Source organism: Lissotriton vulgaris, chromosome 4_1 (assembly GCF_964263255.1).
Source record: "Lissotriton vulgaris chromosome 4_1, aLisVul1.2, whole genome shotgun sequence".
NCBI lineage: Eukaryota > Metazoa > Chordata > Amphibia > Caudata > Salamandridae > Lissotriton > Lissotriton vulgaris.
In genome coordinates, this window is record NC_141691.1 from 1,565,967,823 (window position 1) to 1,565,992,285 (window position 24,463).

Below are 24,463 nucleotides of genomic sequence, written 5' to 3' on the forward strand. Positions count from 1 at the left end.
GGATTAAATGAACATGAAGAAATCTCGAAACAGATGGCGCTACTTTAACCTGTAAATGTCTAATCTAGCCCCGTCTTGCTGTCACATACATGTTTCCATGCGATAATACACAAATGTCGATAATTTTACTCTAAATATGTAATTAACATGTAATATCTTGAACTGTGTATTGTTTTGTATGTAATAGCTTAACTCATCAGCCTTCCCGCGATTTACCCTGACGATAAGACCACGCCCCCTCCACACCGAGCGGAGGCCTTTTGTTACTATGCAACCAAACGCACCCTGCGTCCTCGAGGAGATAGACTTCACGTTGTCTTAAGCTACGCCTCCACTGTGATTGGCCGCACTGACTCTAGTCTAACTTCCGGTTTTGGGTTGCTTGGATACGAGTATACTTAATGTTCCAGTACTAGCTTCCCAGTACGAGCTCTTCCCACGAACAGCTCGGTTGGCGTTCAGATCCAGATCGCCTGTGACTACATCGCGGAGTTTTGATCGCCGATGTTACTATATTAAGGGTAAGCCCCCGCTACTGGATAACTGAGTCACATCCCATGTGATAGGACTCCGTCTGTGATCCGTTTGTTCGGAATTGCGGCGGTTTTTAAGAATCACTTAGGCACGTCCATAGGTTAACGCTTGTCACCTAGACACTATAATGACCTAACTTTGTTTGGATCGAACCACACATGATCCTAAACAAGCCTTTTAAATTTTTAGGTTGACCAACGGGCTACCCTCTGGAAGAAATCACCTTCTGACCGATCCCTTTGTAAGTAACCTTGAGGGATTCTCGTCAATCCCCTTTTTGACGATTTGTACAAGCATCTCTCTGATACCTATTCCTTTCCTTCCAGCCCCCCGCTTGTCTTGATAAAGACCCACCGCGACCACCAACTGGGGCGCATCCAGGGTCGAAACGTCGACGCTCTCACTTTTGGCCAAGTTAAACTCCAGGAATATGGACATTAACCACTGATCTTCCTTGGAACTTTTACTGATATAAGACTGGCCGCATAAACAATAGGAAACCACATCGTTTAAAAACTTCCCCCGGTCCCCCCTTTTTCCTTTGAGATTTTATTGTAAATAAATGTTTTTGTAATTAAGTGTCACTAATCAAATGTTGCACTTGTCACCTGAATCACCACAGTCACTATTCACATAATTGCCAAGTAATTGTCAGTAATGTAGTGGAATGAAGTAATTCCCACAATACTATTTCTTTTTTCTGTTTTTAATAATATAAAAACCTCCACTATCAGAGAGTTTTGCTTGTTTGTGTGCGTTGGAGCTGCTCACGGCCCACTCCAAAGAAATTGTCTATACCCGACAGAACCACTTGTTTGTGAATGAGGTACACAGGTGGGCAGAGATTTATGCGTGCCAAAGATTTGATCAGAAGAGAACAACTACATCATCTGAAGATAGCATAGCTACGGATAGAGATACAGCTTCTAACCGAGCACCGGGTTGCTCCATGACCACTAAATCGGGTCAACTAGGACTATCAACTGAATCTGGAGAATCGATCCAACCTACAACATCAGTGTCTTTTTTGTCACAAGCTCCGGATTAAGGACAACCAACAGGCCAAAGCAGACAAGGGGCAACAGGAACAACTATGAAAGGAGGAGTGTGGCTCAATGGTTAGAGCGGCAGACCCTGATGCAGAGTTCTGGCCCGGGACCAGGGTTCAATTCCCGCCTCGGCGGGTCTTGGGCTCAATTTCCTCTGACCTGACAATTCTCACCTTGGTGCCTATTCTAATCATGGGCCCCACGCTGCAACTCTGGGCAATAGCTTGCTTAACCTCCACACCGGCCCCAACAGCGCTAGGATGCCTGGCTTCACCCTGGGGGTGCCCAGGAGTGGACACTTCACAGGGAAAGCCAGGAAGGGTTCCACAGCGGTATGAGTAATAGCGCCAGGAAACCGCTTGGTGACAGTGTGCTCTACAAATACCTTGACATTTACATTTACATTTTACATTTATGAAACCAGGCAAGGACAAAGAAAAAGGAGACAAATTACTACGCAGCGGCAAAAACAAACCTTAATAATCAACATATCCTCAACTCAATTGACACACCAGCAGAGTAATGTGTTAGGCAGGGGCATGCCCTTTGTGCCCGATAACTCAAGAAATGAATTGGAAGTAGAGACCACATTTTTCAGATTTATGCGGACCTTGCGAGTATGCTGTTTCTTCACCAACATAATAGGTGACATACATGTAGGAGATGAAAATAAGGAATCTGTTTTCAAACCTAAAAGCACTTATCAAGCACCAATTTCAAATAAGATGCTTAATACGTTTGAAATCATGATAGAAAACGACATTTGAAAATTTTACTTTAAAACCGACAGAGGACAGAACCTCACTAAACATGACAAAAGAGCCATAAGATCCATAGCTAACAACCCTAATATCACACTGCAAACAGCAGACAAAGGAGGAGCCTTAGTAGTGATGGATAACACCTATTATCACCTGAAGGTTAATCAACATGTGAAGGATGACAATACATACATGGAACTGGACAGTGATCCAACTGTACAACTCATAGGGATCTTAAATATCTTGCAAAAAGCGGAAGACATGTGATGGATGGACCAACTAATCTAACCACGAGTAACCCCTGCAGACCTAGGTTGTACATGATACCAAAAATACATAAAGACATCACAAATCCACTGTTTAGACCCATTGTCCTGTGTTGTAGATTGCTATTTGAACCGCTTGGAAGATACCTGGATCACTTTTTTCAATTCATGCAGGAATTGGCACTCCTACTTAAGGGACAACACTGATTGTTTACAAAAACTACAGAGCATGCAAATGCATATGCAGGACAACTGCTTGCTTTGCACCATTGATGTGACAGCTCTGTATACATCAATACCTCATGAAGCTGGAATGGAGACAGTAGAGTGGGCGTTACTACAATCACATGATGCTAAGGTAGAGAAGGTATTTTTACTGGAGTCGTTACACTTCTGTTTGAGTTTGAACCATAGTTATTTTTCATGGCAAGGTAACTTCCATGCACAACTCACTGGAACATATATGTGTTTTTCAGGAGCAGCAGCTTATGCCAATATGTTTATGTCCCAATTTGAAGACCAATATATCATGAACAACTCCAGCTGGTGGTACAATGTAGCCTTGTACTGCAGATACATAGATGACATCTACCTGATTCGGTCAGACACCAAAAACAATCTGGAGGAGATGATACAAACACTGAATACATGCAACCCAAGGCGAAAATTCACTCATACCATTGGAGACAATCAAATCAACTTTTTGGACGTAATGGTTATAAACAAAAACAGTGTACAGGGATTTGACACACAAATATATACAAAACCAACTGATCAAAACAACGCACTAGTTTTCTCTGGTTTTTATCCTAGGAGTCTGATTAATAACTTACCTTACTCAGAGTTCACTAGGATCAACATTATTTGTTCATAACAAACCAAATAGAACCAAAACATTGCAGAGTACAAACAAAGGTATGCTGTGAGAGAGTATCCTGAAAAGATATTGCAGGATTGCATTGCAAGGGTTGACAGGAAAGAACGGATCTATCTATTCATAGAACCAAATAAGTCCAAGGGTAATACAATAGTGTTAGTGTCCAAATTCACCACATGCTCACGAGCCATTAAGAGAATGATCAACACTAGGTGGGAACATTTGGAGAATGAACCAGATTTCAATGATTTATTAAAAAACAAACCATTACTTGCTTACACAAGAGGCATGACAATATGTGAACTGCTGGCAACACCGGACAAGAAGCACAATGAGAAAGAACAGCAAGGTACTAATAAATGCTTCAATTGTACACACTGCAATATTGTGATTATGGGGACATCTTGTCACCTCCTATCTCAGGAAAGAGCATACAACTCAGACATACAGCTGATTGCAACACACTTAACGTCATTTACTGCATCAAATGCGAGTGTGGTAAGGCATATGTGGGGGAAACAGAACAGAAAATAAAAGTAAGTCTTACTGAGCACAAGAGCACAATCAGGACAAAGAACAAAACATCTAGTTTAGCTGTCCACTGGGAAGAAGCAAACCCCTCCATTTCACAACTGAGATTTCAAATCTTTGAGAAGGTAATAATAGTGCCTGGAATTGACAACAGTAAGAAACAATTACAACGGGAGACCTTTTGGATTAAACTACTGGACACATTGGTACCAAATTAACTCAACAGCTGGATTGATATGAGCTGCTTTATAAAGTATCATTATAACCATCCATTTTGGGATACATAAATGAGATGTACTTTCTGTGCAACCATCCATTTAGGGATGTATTAGTAAGACCTACATACTGTGAAATTAACCTTTAAAAACAAGTACGAATACAGCAGGACATCACACATCACCACAACATCATGTACACCACTAGCACTAGCGGCAAGTTGGTCTTTGGTGAAGGCAAACACTGTTAACACTATTAATCTAATAAAGTTTTGTCTTTAAAGCCACACTCTTCCTAGCAATTGGGTTTAAGTTGTGGCTAGGTTTTAGATTATGCCAGGTTATCTGTTGGCTATACTTGCCACTCACACATTGTGATTGAGCCATGTGGAATCAATATCCACTTGGACTAGATTGCTGTGATTCTTATTCACTTATCTTGCCGACTTTTCTGGCAGATTTACACTTTAGGTTCTTCATCTTATCACCATTATCCCACTCTACATTTATGCATTTCTATTGCATAGTTATTGGCCCATGATAATATCTTTTTTTTCTTTCATACACCGGATTTCGACATTGGCCTGAACAACACTTTTCAATCGGACTGTTTTGGCACATGTTCTTTCATGTTTTTTCATACTATCGTAGCCCATAGTCCCGCTGTTATATTCTTCAGTTACGTTCCCGCTGTTACATTCTTTAGTTATTGGGCTGTTACGTTACCTTTGAGAGGTCTCAGTCTATTAGTATTACATTTACGGAATTAGAGTGTCAGAAATATTGGTCCAAGGCATTTTGTTAACATCCAACGTCTTTTTCAGTTCGCATTATATTGATATGCCGGCTGGTCCGGCATTATTCACTTCATGTTTATTCACAACCTCATTACACCATTCAACATTATATTTCCGCAATATATCACAGGCAGTAGTACATTCCGACATGGCAGACGTCACAGCAGACACTCTTGAGAGCATTAGTTATAGCTGTCTTTCGTCACTGTTTACTTTCCAGCTGCGTTTTTTACACAGTGCACTACACGAGTCTCCATCCAAAATGCTGGAGACCCGCTGTTAAGGTTGATCAGCTCTTGAGTATCAGTACGTTCAAACTGCGTTTTATCGTTGTTTCGAGCACCGGTATTTAAGGTGTCAGCTTATGTTCATGTACTGTAGGCTACGTCTGACTTTTAGCAACTTGGTATATTCTTTATTTACTATGCACCACACTAGCGCTTGGCATATCGGGACTTGTTACCAGTTAGTGAGATTGAAGCAGATATTATAGTTACTGTGGCCATCTTTAGGACATTCTTTACGAATATTGGCTAGACAGGTTGTGGCTCTTTTTATAGAATACTGCATTTTATGATTTGGTGTCTTATTTTTACAGGGAACAACAGTTTTTAACTATTCACCTTTGGCGACCATTGAAATCATTCTGCAAAGGCAATAGCATTTGCAATTGTATTGACGACACTAGCAGGGCAGAGGTTTAATAAGACATTGACTTACTTTTGGAATTCTCTAACAGGTCACTTCATTGGCTGGCTTTAGTTGGACAAACTGAGGTAGGATGGGATTGACATTGTTTTAGACACTGGGAGGCATATGTAAAGAACCAGCAAAAAATATCACTAACATTAGTTAGCGGCAACATTTCTATCGCCCCGCACTGCCACAAACTTTCGGCCACGTTAGCGACGTATGTACAAGCCGACGCTATGTGGCGATAGTTTCTGATCTAAGCGGAAAACAGCAACGATAAAAACAGCGTCACAGCAATACAAATCTTGCTGCTAACGTAAAAGAAGTGGCAGCAGGCCAGTCAGCCTCCAGAAACTGCACGCAAATTAGCATGATGCCACTTTTTTTCACGTGAGGCCTGAAACGTGACTACAAAACTCCTGCAAAGTATCACAAACTGAGAAAAAAAGGAAGCATGGATGAAGCTGGACCCAGTACTGCAGGAGAAAACATACCCCCAAACAGCGAAGAGGGCCAGCCAGAGAGCCAGGAGAAGGGCATGTGTGTTGTCATCAGTGAGGGCATGCTCACTTGTGCACATCATCTGTCGCATTCAGAGTGCATCCTCATTTAGTCGTCAAAGAGATGCAGCCCTGTGCAGACAATTGTATGTGCGTGGTGTTGGGGCAAGGGGGACATTTTGCTAGCCTGCCGCATCTCCAGGCAATGTTCCCCTTTACATGTTCATTAGATGCAGCCCTGTGTACACCAAGTGAGAAAGCATGGAGTGAGCCTGCATACCATAATCACATGCATTGTCACAACATAGTGATCATGCAGCCTACTGTCGAAAAGGTGCATATCCCACAATGTACACATTTATCAAAGTTGAGTCAATATGTCATGTCATACCATACAGAGAGGGGATATGCCTCCAACAGTACAATGCATGGACTCCGTATATCAGGAATGTGTCACCATAATGTTTTACCAAGTGACTTGTCAATGTACCATACTCACAGAAGTAAAAGAGTCCCTGTAAAGAAGTATAATAGGTCAAGAATGACACCAAACAAGAATAGCAATTTAGCAACCAAAATTCTCTAGTAGATAAATAGCCCCATCAAAATGGCACCATCCCCCATTAGCTCAAAAAATAATCCTATACTCACAAGTGTACACTGGTGCCATACCTAAAACTGTATCATATATTAGTCCTGATGTGACTTGCCCATCACACAGTGATGTGCATGTAAACAAGTATTTTGGGATAGTCAACGGTGTCAGTGAAAAAATATACCATCAGGAATTTTATCATATGCACACAAACATTGTCAGCAAAAATTCCAAATTAGTGCAGCATGTATCATCCATGTCAGCACCTGCGTGCAATATTCACAAACACACATTGCCCTGCCAATCGAACATTAATGTGCTGTGGCGGCGGGCTGATAGCGCCTGAGCTGTACAAATGACGATTTCGGAATACACAGCCATGAAATCCCGGGCAACTTACACACTACATGTGGTGTCAACGTTAAGGGTAATGGGTGTTCTAACTGTTTGTTCAGCTGGCAACAACAATAACAAAGTCACGCTGCACCAGCTTCACAACGATTAAGCCAACAGGAGGGCACCAGGCAGTGTATGCATGGGAAAACATGCCTGACGCCATGCACACAAGAGAATTTACAAGAGCCAAAGCTATTTGTATGTACATGTGCCCTGCAGTGAGGAGCACACATGGGAAAACGCAAAATGTATGCAAAATGATGCATGCCTGCTTGGTTTGCCTTCCTAAGTACAGTTCATACCTGGTCTTCATTTTTGCACTGCCTCACATGTATGCCACCATTGTACATAGGGGGCAGCGTCAAAATGAATTTGTGTTGGGGTGGAACGGCCACCGCAAAACCCACTTCCCACCCCTTTCACGCTAAGCATAGTGTGTAAGGGGGCCTTATGTACAAGGCAAAGTCAAGACACGTTAAGTGGCTTAACACTGCCTTGTACATAAGACGCAGCCCCAATTGCCACCACAACGTCAACCTAGGTGACGTTGTTGTGGCAATAGGGCCTTGTACAAATGCACCTTTGAATGTACATACTCATGCTATCTGCTTGTACCTCAGTACAATGCATCATCATACTATAAACACACATACAAATGCATCTCCCCTTTAAATTGCAGAGGGAGAAACCTCACCTCCTGTACAGCAGCCTGTCCCACTCTTCAACAATGAAGAGGCGGACCTAGCAACCATCAACCAGGAAACACTCCAACATATGCTCGACTCAATTGGCACCCCATCTCCGGAAGCAGGGCCATCCAGCAGTGTTGTGGAAACTATAGCCCCTGCACCAGCAACCCAGCAGCAAGCACTGACCACCACAGCTGTCTCCCAGGTCCTTGAGGACCCACTTCTGGTATTTCAACGTTGTGCAGTAGAGATCCATCAGGAGATGGCTGGTCAGGTGTGGGTGGGGTTTGACAGCCTGGCTGCAAAATTAGATGGGTTACGTTGGTGTCTCAGTCCCATTCGAGACTACCTACAGACCATCAAAGACACCCACAGTCCACTTCATGCTTTCCAGCATTCCATGGCTGATAGTGCTGGAGTGCTGACTCAGAGACAAGGACAACTGTCCAGTCTGAGTGGCTCCAGCGATGTCAGCAAGGAGTTGCATCACATGCGAATGAGCATGGAGAATATGGAGCGGATGCAAGCCACGTTAATGGCAGCCACGGTGGAACACCACAGACACATTGCTAGAATCTTCCATGCCCTGCAGTTGCTCATCACAGCAGTGCTGCATCAAGGTTTGGCACAGATGAATGTTGTTGCTGCTTCAACATCCACATCTCAGCCCCCTGACGTGTCAGTGCTGCTGACAATCCACGACCATGCACACCGTAGGCACATGACACATCAGAGGATGAAGATGCTGATGAATCATCAATATTGCTAAGAAGAAAGAGGTAGTATTCATCAATGATAAATGGTACAATTTTCCTTGGCTCTGTGCTTAGCATCATGCAATGGAACATCATCTTCCAATGTCCACTGCTACACACTATGACACTCACCTTGGAACTCAATATGGACTGCCAAAATGTGTGTTTTACCCAAAGACATAGCAATCAGCCTGATGACTGAACTCTGCCTCTTCCTCTGGGCATGTTCCACTCAAAGGTCTCTGTCAGGCCCTCCACTGGGCATCTATGAAATGTGGGGGTTGTCTGACGAAGTACTGTGGCAGTCTTCACCAAAGCCAACGCACATTCTAATTAAAACCAAAAATTTACACAGGTGTGTGTTTATCATGACCATTCAGGTATAGAAGTCTCCAATAATGTTTGAGCAGTTATCTATATCAATGTACTCCGAGTGACACATGGTCAATCTTCATGTTAACCTGTGCCACAGATAGGTAGAGAGATGATTGGGCATGTGAGATCTAGCTGTGCCCTCATTGATCAGATATGACCTACTGGCAATATCTCAACATTGCACTCTATACATGATGGCAATAGGCATTTGTGAAAATAGGTCCAAGTCTGTTGCATGTAGTGTCTCCATTTAGCATTGATAACAAGTCCCACTTGGCAGATCCACTCACACTCTACAGGGTTGACAAAGCTTGTTGTGATGGGGGTCATTGCATGTCACATTCCAAGATAGAGCACACCACATGCACATAGATGATGATTCGCTATGGCACATATTGCCCACTTGTTATTGGAATCACAACGTCTATTTCAGTGACGCTGTGCGGGCAATAGAGACTTAACCTTAAGTACAAGTCCACTGTCAGACACTTACTGTGGCTTAGCAATACTTTGGAAACAAGGAACACTCTCATGCTGTGCTCACTGTGAAAGGAGAGGGCAATGTGTCCATGGATGTGTAGTGCACAGCACTTAGCACCTAGTTAGATGCTGCATCACCATTTCAAGTGAGGCAACACTATTAGGCAATGACAAAAGCAACAGCCTTGAAAAGTGGGTATGACACTGGCACTACAGGGACCAATGCTACATTAACCCCTCCTGTTTGCTGCAGAACTGTGTTCGGCCTTGTGCCATGCACATTTGACCAGATAATTTACAACATTGTGCATGGGCAGGAGGATGAGCCACCAGCCACAGGAACAACCAATGTCCATAATGATGACACACTTGCACTATGCAGCAAGTGTGCCTATGTATGTGCATGTTAGATGGACTCAGCACCAGGCTCTTAGGATAAGAATGGTGTGGACGTAATCTGTGGAACACAGTGCAGGCATCCATCATCATGATGGACAAGAGTTGCAATGTCAATTTCTGTTCAAGGCCATCTTTCAACATTGTGTAGCAAATGTGCATCAATGTGCATTCCAGCTCTGTGAGTCACAAATTAGATGTTCAACTGTACAAAAGAGTGTGCCTAGCCTAGGCCATGACTCCAACTTGCCACAGTGTAATGCATGCAAGTTCACTGCGCTCAAATCAAATGGATCCTGACACTATCCGTCCAGCTAAGTAACATGTCATGACCACATATACACCTTCAAATGATTGCCCTGAGTAAAACAACAACACACCACCAAACCACTTCAGACATACGTGCTAACAGAATTCCAAAACAGTAAGAATTTTTTAACATTTAACCAAATAAACTATCCTAAACTGACACTAAGCACCACTACAACTAACTTAATCTAAACTAACTATGACAAAGTGAATCATAATCTTAACTATTTAACTCTACTAATATTAAACACACAACAACATATCTGAGACATCAACCCACCTCCCACCCTTAAAGCACATTAGAAGAAGGGACAAATACATCTTATCTCAACATAAACTAACTACACATAAATCATACACAAATATATCTTTTTTTGTTTTTTTAAAATATGTTTTTGCAGAACAAAGACATCAAACCCCCATCCAAAGGAAAAGGAAACGTATCCACAAATACTACAAGATAATAAATATACTACTATGCTAATATCTAACACTACCTATCACTACACTACAAGTACACTACCTAACAATTAAAATACTAACCTATCACTAACTACTAAGTATAAATTACATGAGGGGAACGTAGGAAAGCAAGATGGGTCTCCATTGGCCAGTTGTGGCCTGCTTAGCCATCTCACATTCTAGACGTGCCAACCTGACATTAATGTCCATTATAGCATGGCGGTCTCGCTTGGCAAACGGAACCACATGATCAGATCCTCCTGCTGCCAATGTAGCATGTCCTTGGGTCTGTGAGGGGGCACCAGAATGGGTTCCGGAGACTGAGGTTGCAGCTTGTCTCGGTGTACCCTCAGGGGCATGTGCAGATCCCTGCCCATGTTGGGACCTACGCATGTTGCCAGAAGTGCCCAGTCTGGCCTGTGTCACCCTCTGGCTGTGTCCTTGGCCTACATTGGGCACTGGTTTCCACCTACTAGCTACTCGGTCAGCTTGATATCTCCTTGACATGTTTCGGTCACCTTTTGCCACCATGCGGATGTGGGGGTCTTTCCTGACCCTGAATGCATGGGCCTCCTCTGGCGACATCATATATTTCAAATAGGAACAATGAGCAAATGTGAGTCATGAAGACTATGCAAATTCTCTACATTGAACACAGTAACAAGTAACACTGGGTCAGTGGAACATGGGAGTCTACACTCTATGAAAAGATAGTGAAGTTTGATAATAACATGTACAATACAATATAGAATCAATGATCAGTTAAAACATGCTGGCAACACTGACATGACAGTGCAGGGCATGTGACTGGTAGTGTCACACCCCCATGAACCTGTCGGGGGCATATGTACAAGATACTATAGCCACTGTAACATCACTTTCAGTTGCAAATATTTTGGAGAAAGGGGCTGCACATTATGTACAAGGCAGCATTAAGACACATACCTTGGCGTAACGCTGCCTTGTACATCAGCACCCTTTCACACTATGGGTAATTTTGCATGACTAGGCCCCATGTGCATAAGTAGTTTGCATGTTGCATTTTGCTTTGAAATAATAAATAATGCTGCTTCTGCCTCAAGATATGCAAGGGAATATGCTAATGGGGAATAGTGCAAAGGTGGGTGGTAAACAGTGAAGATTGCACTATCATATGATTAATAAATGTTCATATTTCATTTACTATAGTGAGCTGATTGAAGCACCATCTTTCTTAAGTTGGCGAAAGAGGGAGGGTTGAACAGAGGAGTGAATTCAATCTGTCAGAGGCAAGACAGATGCTCTGTGCATCGCAGAAAAGATGTACGAGCTGAAGGCCAATGTGACGATCAACTGCGAAGTGATGTGACAAGTCGTGGGACTGGAGACTCATTCTGCAGATGATGCTAAAATATAATAATAAAGATTGTTTAAATATAATGTGTAGAAATCGTGAGAACGAAATAAGAACCAAACCCTGGGAAAGGATGTAATACAATTAAAATAACTGAACTGTAGGTGAAGTCACAGTGCTGTGTCAATGCCACCTCCCAAGCTCACCAATCCACTTGCGAGTTACATGAAAGTTTGCAACAAATGTGGGATGGACATGTACGTTTTAGGGAATAATTGGAATGCATTTATGGGTGTGGTTTAGACTTAGGCAGCCAGGAGAGAAAGAGGGGAGATGCTTCGATGTCCATCGGTTTGCAGAGAGGCCTAGCTGTTCCTGTTCCTGTCTTTTTGAATCTTTGTTCCTTGATTCTATTTCAGGGAACCCCCACCATCACCGAGGGGGTGGTTTTCTACAGACCGTTAGGTTTGTATTAGCATTCTGACTGGTACTTTGCATAAATATTTGCAAAAGTATTTTGTCTCTGAAACTTTTGTCTCTTCACCTATCCACGTAATTATTGACACATTGACTCGTATTATCTAGATGAATCTATTGTCTCTTCATCTATCCCCTCCGTTAGATTTATTATTGTTTCGAATATGATTTTGTTGAAACTTTTGTCTCTTAAACAATCCATTCCTTCATTCCATAAAGTCATTACTTGTATGATGAGTTTGTATTCATTTGAAGTTGCATATGTTTTACTCTCTCTTTGTGAGTTTCATTGTTTGCATTTTGTGACCATATGCAGTTGAGCATTAACCATTATATACAAGATAAAATGTATTATTAACTGTACTGAGAGTCTGTGATTATTTAGGTAACTGAATAGTTAGTTAGATAGTATTATATCATTGCCATCAACTATTCAACTAATTGGTCCATCAAAGGAAAGTTGATGTATAAGTTAGAAATGTATCTAAAGATGTCATATATGAATCTATGAAAGAAAATATTTGAAAGCATATATAAATTGACTCCAGCACATCAGGGATTCTGGGTGAATGTGTATGGGCCATTGTAATATGTTGTTATTGAGTGTTGATCCCTGATCAATTATTGGTTTTGTGCTGGATCACTACCAACTCACCAAGATACATCCTCATCAACATGCCCTCCCTGCAAAAATACACTGTGGACATATGGTACCTCCGGGAGACACTATCACCCAACATCGCCTTCTTTTTGGACAGCTGGCCCACCAACTCCTCTGCCACTGACATCGCCCTCACAATCCCAGATAAAGACAATATCCAGAGGGAGGACTGCCCCCAACACCTGGCAGGAGTCCTCACCATCGTGCATGAAAAAGTCCCTCTGTCTCTCCACCTCCAACAACATAAATACTGTCACGGAAGACCTGAACTTCCAAGTACAGCCCAGCACCAAATCCACACTCTGCGGCACACTTGCCTACAAACCCCCGAGACATATGGACTGCTTTGTCAATACCATCAACGACCTCTTTGCACCTAATGCATCACCTCCATGGACTACCTACTCATCATAGACCTGGACTTCCACCTAACAACCCCAAATACACCAACTCCCCTAACCTCTAGATGAAGAGTTCGCTAACATTTAAATGACACAACACTTACCCACATTGAACCGCAAGGCAGGAGACACCCTTGACCCCTTCTTTGCAGGAGTGAACAGCGTAACCTTCAGCCACACCACACAGCACCCTTGGACCAACCATCACTGCCTACACTTCCTTGGCAACATAACCAAGCCGGACACACCTGCACGTCGTGCAACACAAAGGTACTGAAGCTGAGTCACCGATGAGCAGATGCAATAAACCCTCAACTGCAACTCCCCCAACACTGCAGCAGACTCCAAACAGGATTACAGGGAATCCCACACATGGATCGTCAAATGCACAGGCAAACCTTCTCCACTACACAACTTCGACAGACAGCGCAGCAGCAAATCCGCATATTTCACCACTAAACTCAAATATTCCAGACGCACCTGCAGAACCCTGGCCAAAAACAGGAGAAACTGCAAAGCACACAGTAAAGAACACCATGTCCAAATACCACCAATGCATCAGTAGCACTGATAGGAGCTTCTGCCACAACATAATAGTTGCATATGCTACTAACTCAGAAGACATATTCAACGTCATCCATGAATTCACCAAGACCACAATGCATTCCTGGACACGTCTCTGTCTGGATTTCTAAGCAACCACAGCACCGACACAGCCCTACTCGCTGCTACAGACAACATCCACACATGCCTCGGCCAAGGCCACAAAGCAGCCCTGAATCTACTTGACCTGTCAGCAGCATTACACACCGTCTCCCACCACACACTAGCGGGCATACTACATGACGCAGGAATACAAGGAAACACCCTGGCAGAAGCCAAGGGACCAGACTGCCACCCTTCCTCTCTAAACCGACAAATATTCACATGCAGAGTGCCCCAGGGATCATTGCTCAACCCAACACTCTTCAACATCCTCATGGCCCCCCTCACCACCATTGTCCAACAGCACAAACTCAGCACAGTATTGTATGCCAAGGACACCCAGCTCATCCTCTCCCTCACCAAGGTGCCCACCACCACCAGACTCAACTTCCAGGAAGGAATGCAAGTAGTTGCAGACTGAATGAGCAACAGCTGCATGAGACTCAACACAGAGAGAACATGAGTTGTCATTCTTGGAAACACCCCAGCAGCATGTAACAGCCCCTGGTGGCACACCACCCTCAGCAGTCCCACAACCCACACGGACCACAGCAGAGACCTGGACATCATACTCAAAACCCCTCTCTCCATGTACCAACAGGTCACCACCGTCACATCCAGCTACTTCAACACCCTCTGCATCCTCTGTGAGAGCCTCAAAAAGATCCCCCAATCCAAGGATAAAGTCACCAACACACTAATTTACATCAGACTGGGATGTAGACATGCCCTCTGCGCCAGTATGGGACATTCTGTGCTCCGCAAGCTCATGACTATGCAGGACACCACCACCATACTTGGGCTTGTGTTCACACTTACCTCATAGGTCCTGACCCACCATCACACCTATTTGTTTCAAACCTCGCCCAGCATTTGCAGCTGTGTGATGGCGGGGCAGGGCTTTGGATGGAAGTTTGTGTACAGTCCCTTAGGTTCTTGTGTATGGTGTGTGAACATATTTTAAGACATGTTATTTGACATTTGCTACATGTGCATTCTCCCATTTGTGTGCTACATGATTGTGGACTTGTTGTGTGTGGTGTGTTCAGGTTGTATTTACCAACAAGCAGTCCATTTCTATATGTGCCATACTGAAACTGTTGGTTGATGATGGACTGACGGAAGATGTAGGAGTCATGCACACTCCCTGGAAACTTGGCTACAACATTGGTGAACAAGCCCCGGTGGTCCTCGATTGTCTGCACGTTCATGGAGTGTGTGTGCTTCCTGTTCAGTTAAATGTGTACAGTGTCCACAGGATGCACAAGTAGGACATGGGTGCAATGAATTGCCCCCAACACATGAGGAAAGTTAGCAATGGCATAGAAGCCTTCTTTGGTGACAAGCTGTTCTTGAGTAGTGTTGGGAAAGCGTAGGTGCTGTGGCGTCAGGCTGATGATGGCATCCAAGACATTTGGGAGGAACCTTGCAAAGGATAACTAGGAGACACCCCCAACTCTGGCAGTGGTTAGTTGGAAGGTACCTGAGGCCAACATGTGCGGCACTGATAGGAGTTTAGTCTAGGGATGTTATTGCAATACTGCATTGGTGCCTGCACCCTGGAGACTATCTAGGTCAATATGCAGAGGATGGAGGTTCTTTTCAGCCTGTAGTGGGCTATCACATCCTCTGGTGTTATGTCTATCAGGATGATGCATTGACAATGTACCCGCTTTCTTCTTTGGCGCTGCCTCTGTGGTGGTCCTGGAGGCTGGGGCGGTGGCTGTTGTGGTCTTCTTGGCACTGCAAGCTGCATGAGCAGTACCTCCATGGCATCAGTGGGTTGTCAAATGTGGTTCTGGGCTACTCCACCTTATTTCCTGTTTTGTTATCTCCCTTTTGAAGACCACCTTTTTTCTGGTCTTAGAAACCAACTGCTAACGGTCCTTAAAGGCAGTTTTTTTAACATTTCGCCGGGCCCCACAATCATTATAAATATCGCGTAGTGGGGTTAGCAGCAATTTTTGCATCGGAACGCCTACCTTGCATCTCATGTTTGTATTCTATCGCTAACAGTAGTGGCGATCGAAAAACGGACAATATTGCCTGTAACATGTCACTAACTGCGGTTAGCGGCAACTTGTAAATACGTTGATAAATAAAAAAGCCGCCGTAGCGACAGAAAACTGTCGCTACGGCAGCGTTAACTTCTTGTACATATGCCCCTGTGTGTATTAAATTAGTGATAGACAAACAATCACTGCCATTGCATGCTCGGTATACAGCATGCATATAAGTAACACTACTACATTATCCATGGGTTTTTATCATTGGACATTGATCTACAGAATCATTTATCTTAGATAGGCATGATGCAGCAAGGGGTCCCTACAGACCTCTAATATTAGCACAGCAGTTTGGGGGATTGTGAATTTCCATGTATTTTTGTTGTTTAATATTGCAAATTTCTTTTGGGTTTCAGAAATGCCCGAGAGGAAGGGACACTGATGTCCCAAATGCATTGTGTATGAAATTGAACATGATCACAACATTGTACATTATGTAATGAACTGCTGATGACTTAACATTACTGCTTTATTGTTAAATCATGTTACCAAATGACTCATCAAATTAAGTCACTGTGTGTTAAATTCATATGCGGTATTTATATTCACAATATATCAGAAATACCAATGAATACTCTCTGAATAAAACAGAGAAATAAATAAAAAGTGTTATGGTATGAGCCAAAATGTTCGTTTCAATTTAGTTTGTGAACAATGCGCATCGCATCCAAGTCTGTGTACTTGTTATAACCTGTCAGTTTTGCATGCGTGTGTCAACAGCACATGGAACGGGGCAGCACCATTAAGTTCACTAGCATTTACTAGCAGTTTAAACGAGCAAGACTGCGTAGTCGTGAATCTACCTCAGGCCTCTTTAATCCACTGACATTCACTCCTTGCCCATTTATCTCACTCCTGCAAGTTCCTACACTATTTGTTTGGTAGCAGTTTTCCCTTCTATCTCTTCCTCTTTCTGTCCTGATAGTTAGTTTTTCCCTCTTTTGCTCTTGGGAATTAACTAAAAATAAGTGCTAGGTCCAAAAGTGAGTGCCTATGTCCCCCACCGGCAACCACCATCTCAATGAAGCAGTGCTTTTATCTGCAACAGAAAAATAGTTACAGCTCTGTCTGATCACAACATGGAGGTTACTGGGTTAAAACGCTGCTGTGAAGGACCAGATTCAAATAATATAGTGAAATGGTTCGAGCCTACAACGGGGAGGAGCTTTTGGACTACATTAATTAGGCTCATGTTGTTTCATTCACTTTTGACATTTTAATGGCACACTTGTCTGATTTAGGGTTCTTTCAAAAGAAGGATGACCCAGAATAAGTACTTGTACATAGCTGATTCCAGTAAATGTGTGTTTTTATTCTCCATCTGCAGAAAAGGGTCTTCATGTGGACGGATGGCTCTTTGTGGGACTTCCAGAAATGGAAACCGCATGAACCCAACAATTCAGGTGGACGGGAGCCCTGCCTGCAGTTCAACTATGACAGTAAGTGAGAACTCACTCATTCAAATTAATGATATTTTGCTTCATCCCCTCTAGACTACCACTCAGCAACTGCCCAGATTATTTTGTAAACTGTTTATCTACTTGTTAGTCCCTAATTCAGCTTGATTGGTAGTGTCCGTTCTATCAAGCCTCCCAAGCTGGCCATTTGCACTTTGCTGCTTGTTGCATTTGTTATTTCCAAATGTCCTAGCTCAGGCCTCCCTTGCCGGGCCAGGTTCCCTTACTTTTGGATTTTCCAGCACACTGTGACTGTTGTCTTAATGTCTATTTCCTCACAACACCCTCATAACCCACAGACAGCGCTGGTCTAGATTCCAGTACAGTAGTGAGGATGGCGAAGAAATGCACAGGAATGGGTGTGTGATGAGTATCACCTGACACCTAGCCAAATGGTGCCTGTCAGATTGGCGCCTAATCAGAGTGCCTGATATGTGTTGGAACAATGCTGGATGTCAGCCAAAAAAGTAGCAAAAATGGCACTTCATAGGTAGTATTGTCAATACCCTCTTGGTCCCCTCATCACTATGCAGCCTCCACTACACAACTCCTCCGTTGTCCTTAATGCTCACTTTTATCCACATGTGCACCTTCATTTTTAACATTGACAATCAGTTGGCACTTTGTGGAGCACCACTAGCCACCTGGCAAGACTGAGCAGAGCACGATTGAGCAGAGCCATGCCAGGTTGAACAAAGTTAGCAGTATCAACGGCACCAGCAGCAGGTGTAGGCAGGTGAGCAAACCCACCTAAGAAGGAGGTTCAGGAGGCTGAAGTGTATATTTGGAAAGCAAAATGAAGAACTAATGTTCAACAACTACACTGGTCAGTACAGTTTACTCGCAGCTCCATTGCCCTGCTGCAACATTGGACGCTTAGTGAACTAATGTAAACAGCACCAGGAAAACACAACCACCTGACTAATAACACTAGAGCCAACCCCTCGGAAGAAAGGACTAGCTTCCTGTTAGAAATGGGATTTCTGTTTGGCTAGGGCATGCGCCTCAGCCAGGCAGAAACCAACACTCTAGTCAGGGCAAGGGAGTTACATGCAGAAGATAACCCCTGCTCACACCCTTGGTAGCTTGGCACGAGCAGCCAGGCATATTCCAGAGGCAAAGTGTAAAGCGTTTGTACAACACACACACACAGCAGCGACACACTAGGCACACCACAAAAGAACCTCCACACAAGGTTTTATCAAAAATAGCCTTTGTATTAATCATAAACATATTAGAATCATATTCACAAATGTACACTGTGCCACCTGACACTCGGCAACACTTCACAGGGAATTATATACAGGACAAGGCCAATCAGACCACTGTCAGAGCCATAAGCACAGGTAAGGAATGAAATATCCAGTGACTACTGGTAAAATATTGTACTTAGCGGAACCACATTATGCATAACCACATTAAGCATAACTTACAGTTTAAAAGGGCACTGTAGTAACACACTGTAGTAACACTCCCTCAGGCATAAACCACATTATGCATCATTTTAGGGCCTTGCGCCCTACCAACACCACCAAAATGACCCAGGCCAACTGGCCTTCCTTGGGGTCCTGCCTGGGCAGTCCCAAATGCCCTTTGTCCAAAGACTGGGCTCGATAATCACAGGGTCCTTCAACTGGCCCTCTGGCAGCCAATGAAGCGGAGAAATGTGCGTGATGCACAGGGGGACGGGGTGTGCATCTCACCCCTTCCTTGTTATAAAAATAAGCATGCACCCGTCGTTGCAGCTGCCTGCACTCTCGTGGTGCAGCTGGGAAAATCTGCCTCAGCACCACAGTGCCTCTCAAGCACCACTCTGGAACAAAGTGCCCTCTTGCTATAGCTGTCTGCAACCTTGCGGTACAGCTGGGGGAATCCAGCACTGGCACCCACAGTGTCTAGGGCGCCCCTCCTTCCCGGAGCTCCTCTTTCTGGCTTTCAATGCCTCAAATAGTTATGCTCAGTGCCACGCACAGGCACCCACTCACCGGGGCTTCTCCTCCTCTGTAGGCACAGCAGAACTTCGGCGGGGAGCCCGCGAGGCTCCGGTCCTTCTTCTCCCAGGGTCTAGTGAGCCTGCGGGCCGCCTCCAGATTCAGGCAGACAGGGGTCCCGCAGCACAGAGCGGGGTCCATTCGATCTCTGGCTTCCACCAGTGTGGGGTGGGCTCCTGCCTGGGATTTCCACTGCCCGGGGCATGCTTTAGGTCAGGCTTTTCTCGCCTGACTTCCTGTTGAGGCTGGAAGAGCCCACAGGACTTCCTCTCTTCCGCTGTCCAGCCCGCCTACAACCAGGCAATCTCTGTCTGACTTCCAGCAGCAGTCGCAACGGTTTGTGGCTCCTCTTCAAGGCACATAAATGAGGGATAGGGTCCTGCTTGACTTGGGATTCCCTCAAGACACTTTGCAGCATGGCGCTGTGAGGCCCCAAGACCCCCGGGGCACTCCTCATGACCTCTAAAGCAGTAAATAAAGATGTAGCACTCACAAGGCACTTGGACACAAGTTCCTAGAGGGGCAGAGCTGGACCCAGGCAGGCCAGCTCACAGGGCCCTCCAGCATATGTGCTATCCCTCTTGGCAGTTCCTCCTGGAGCCCAGCAGGTACAAGCAAGCACGCAAAATAGCACACTTTCAAGGGTCACAGCCCCAATATTTAAACTCCATTTGTCTTTGTTCTGCCCTGGCACAGTCTTGGAGAACCAGTCCTAAGTAGTTCTGGTGGTACTGAAGCACTTTGTTTGCAGTGTTTCCACCCTCCTGTGTCAGGTTGGGATCTGTCCTCAGACACACCACAGGGGAGAGGAGCCAGCATTGAACAAGGCAGGCACAGACCTATTTAGGGTCAGGGGCTACTTCTCCCACTACTCAAAATGCAGATCTGCCTATTCAGCCTAGCTCTGACTCACCCTGCTCCTCTGGAGCAACACACCTCACCAGCGCATGTCACTCCAGAGCCATACATACATACACATCAGGCAGGCACAAATAGCACACAGAAATGCCAACTTCTAAAAGTGGTATTTCTAAAATAGTGATAATAAATCTGCGCACATTATTACGCAGCATTTATTATCACTATTCCAAACATACCAAACTTGACCACACTGCTCCTTTCATATCAGGAATTACCACTGAAACACTTATCAGGGAATCCCGATGCATTCCTATGAGAGGGCAGCCTCACAGCAATGAGAAACCAAAATGGCTGTTTGTCACTACCAGGACATGTCACACACTTAGAGTACATGTCCTTCCTTTTACCTACAATGCAGCCTGCCCAGAGGGCTAGCTAGGGCCTACATTAGGGGTGAATGACCTGCTGTAAAAGGGGGGTCACAGACGTGGCAACCGCTGTGCGTGTCATTTCACAGTGGCAGTAAACTGTGTGGACAGGCCCTGCAATGGCAGATGCCTGGGACAGGTTTGAAAGGCTACTTTGGTGGGTGGGGCAAACAACGCTGCAAGCCCACCAGTAGCATTTAATTTACAGGCCCTGGGTAAATGAGATACCACTTTACTGGGGAATTGTAAGTAAATTAAAATCCCCAAACAGGTGTAGACCAATCTTACCATGTTTACCACAGAGAGCACATGCACTTTACACTGGACAGCAGTGCTAAAGTGCCCAGAGTCCTAAAACCACCAACACCAGGTCAGAAAAAAGACTAGGAGGGAGGCAAGAAGTTCAGGGATGACAATGCAAAAAGGGCCAAATCCAATACTTCCAAATTATGATTTTTGATTTCCTGGATCATCACGGGTATACGAAATATGGTTTTTTACTGAAGGGGTAAAATCCCTACTCTAGCAATCACCACAATCCTTCTCAGCGTGAACCACAAATGTCAGTAAATTAACCTGTGCCCAATTGTCTGGTAAAGAGCAACCACACTTAGAGGTACTTTGTAAAGTATGTATGCAACACACAAACACTAAAAAAGTGAAGACACAAAGCAAGAAAAATTTGAATAAATAAAATTTGATAAAAAAGACAAATAATTCAATTGGTAGAGCCCAGAAATATATAATTTTAAACTTTTAGGTAAATATAACACCTAAAAGTACAAAGTGCAGATCGCAGTCTTCTCGTCATGCTGGACCAATGAAAGTCACAAGTGCAGGCCAACTATGATGCAGTGCGGGACCAGGTTAGTCCCACTGAAAAAGTCACCTTCTCAGTGTCTGTCGCAAAGAGGCCATAACTGCAGGATTTATTCTCTTCTTATAAGGCAGTGCACTATTATGCCAGCCAAGGGTCCAACACCTTAGGAAGCACCTCTGGGAGATCCATTACTCACTGTAGCAAAGGCCAGCAGTGCTCAGGTAGATCCAGTTGCAGGTTCAGTTGCAGCAGGCCAGCTGGGCAGTCGCAGGAAGGTCTCAAGAGTTTGTTGTATTCCTGTAGCTCAGATCGGGAAGTCAGCCAACTGACCCTTGTAGTCACAAAGGTAGCCTGGGATGTAGTGAGCAGGTTCAGTTTTCATTGGCAGAGAGCAGGCCAGTCCTCTGGAGAACAAGGCAAGCCTCAAGCAGCAGGGCAGTCCCCTGTTAGCAGCAGGTCAGTCCTCTGGGAAATAGGCAGGCCTCTAGCAGTAGGGTGGTAGTCCTCTGGTGAACAAGGCAGTCCATCTCTGTAATGTTCTCAGGTCCAGGAGTGTGTTAAAGAGCTGCTCTGAGGGTCCAATATTTATACCTGTGCTAGTCCTTGAAGTGGAGAAATCTTCTAGGCTACCTCCCCTCCCCACCACATCTAGTTCTGGAAAGTTCTTCCCTTTTTCTGCAAAGGCTCAAAGAAATCTGGGATCAAAAAAGACTAGTGTCATGTTTCTCTGTGTATGCTGCAGGCAAGCCCTGTAATTGGGGCAGAGAACAGTTCAGGGTGCAGCAGTACTTGCAGGGTAGCCCTGTCCCAGCTACTCCCACGTCCTAGTGTTCACTGTATTAGCCCAATGGGCACTTCCGAATTGGGAGCAATTAACAGGTCTAGGTAAATGGAAAATCTGAGTAAGCCTCTGTACGGTAAGTGCAGGAAAATGGCAGTTTCCAGAAGTGTCATTATAAAAATTATAATCTAAAATATGACTTTACCATTTAAAAGAATATTTAATTTGAGTCCAAACATGACATATCCACCAGCTCCCACTCAAAAGGTAGCCCTTAATAAATGTAATACGTTAAAACAATATTATCATATGGGAGAGGTAAGCCTTACAGTGGTGAAATAGGGATTTATGAGTTTTTCACTACAGGACACGTAAGCTTAAAAACGTGTGTCATACGTTTTAAATACAAGCACCCTGCTGTACTGACTGTTTAGCAACTCCATTAGGGGTGACTTATTTGGATTAAATAGGATGGTTTAGACCTTCATTTTGACGGGTTTAGTACTTTAAAATTAAATTGCTCAATATGCCTTAATGGTAAGGCTGAGACATGTTTTAAATTGCTACATTAATGTATGGCACTATGAGTGCTGCAGGCACAGTAGTAGCATTTAATTTACATGCCCTGAAAAAATATAGCACCCTATACTAGGGACTTACAAGTAAATTAAATATGGCAGTCAGGTGGAGGCTAGTTTTAGAGATTGGTGAAGGCAAAAGATTTGGAGGTGCTTTGCAGACAGAGCCAAGTACAACAAAGGGGATTTCAAGCAAACAAGGTTAGCCAGACCGCACTGACTGTCCAATCAATTATAGCTCTGGAGGAATGATGGCTATATAAAAACTCCATAAAACATGCCTTATATACTGCAAACAGATTCAACAGGAAAAAGGTAGACTCCAAATTAGCTGCATTATGGACATATGTATGGAATTCATCTCTCAAAGGCTTTCTCCTAACCAGGCATTTTCGTCTATAACATATATGCACCTCTTGTAACACCTTAGAAATCCAAAGAAAAAAATGTGTCTTTTGAAGAATTCCAAAAAACAATAGTGAAAACTGTGAAATTAGTCTCAGTAACTATACTCGTACACTTCAACAGAAAACATGGTGTGCAGACAGTAAGGATTATGATCAGGCCAGGTGGCATGGTTCGCAGCAATCCTTTCACATTGCTCCCTATTAGACCTTAGCGTGGTTTTCCCCCAGACATTTGCCTACTTGCCTCCAATTTAGCTGAATTTGTTTTTGTTTGCCTTCAAACTCTGTGCACTTTACCACTGCTATCCAGTGCTACAGTGCTCATACTCACTCTGCTCCCATAAACATGGTTTAATTGTCATATACCTAAATGGCAAATTTAATTTACTAGTAAGTCCTTTGCAAAGTGGTATACCATATACCCAGGGCCTGTACATTAAACGCTACCAGTGGGACTGCAGCACTTATTCTGCCACCCACTTAGGTCTGCCATTGCAGCCTGAATGCAGTGGTACATTGCCCTTTTGACTTGCCATTTAAAACCCCTTTCCAAGCTGAAACCTCCCATTATGGCAAATAAGCGGCCTTTAAGGTAGGCTATAGGTAGCCCATAGGGCAGGGTGTGGTATAACTTAAAGGTAGGACTTGCACTTTTAAATTTTACATGTCCTGGTAGTGAAAAACTCCAAAAATGTGTTTTTCGCTACTATAAGGCCTACCCCTCTCATAGGATTCCTTATTACATTCAATAATTTGTAATTCGTAATTGAGAGGGGATAGATCTGTCATGTTTAGTACCTATGGAATTGTAATGATA

General features: G+C 44.0%; 1 protein-coding gene across 1 annotated transcript in view; it reads left to right on the plus strand.

The window, feature by feature from the left end:
* The window catches only part of LOC147724245 (lectin-like), a 199,360-nt gene that overhangs the window by 157,572 nt on the left and 17,325 nt on the right, over positions 1–24,463 (plus strand). Inside the window, exon 4 of the mRNA XM_086966982.1 lies at positions 17,651–17,762. Within this exon, the coding sequence (XP_086823108.1) occupies positions 17,651–17,762 (112 nt within the window). The remainder of the gene's footprint in view (positions 1–17,650; positions 17,763–24,463) is intronic.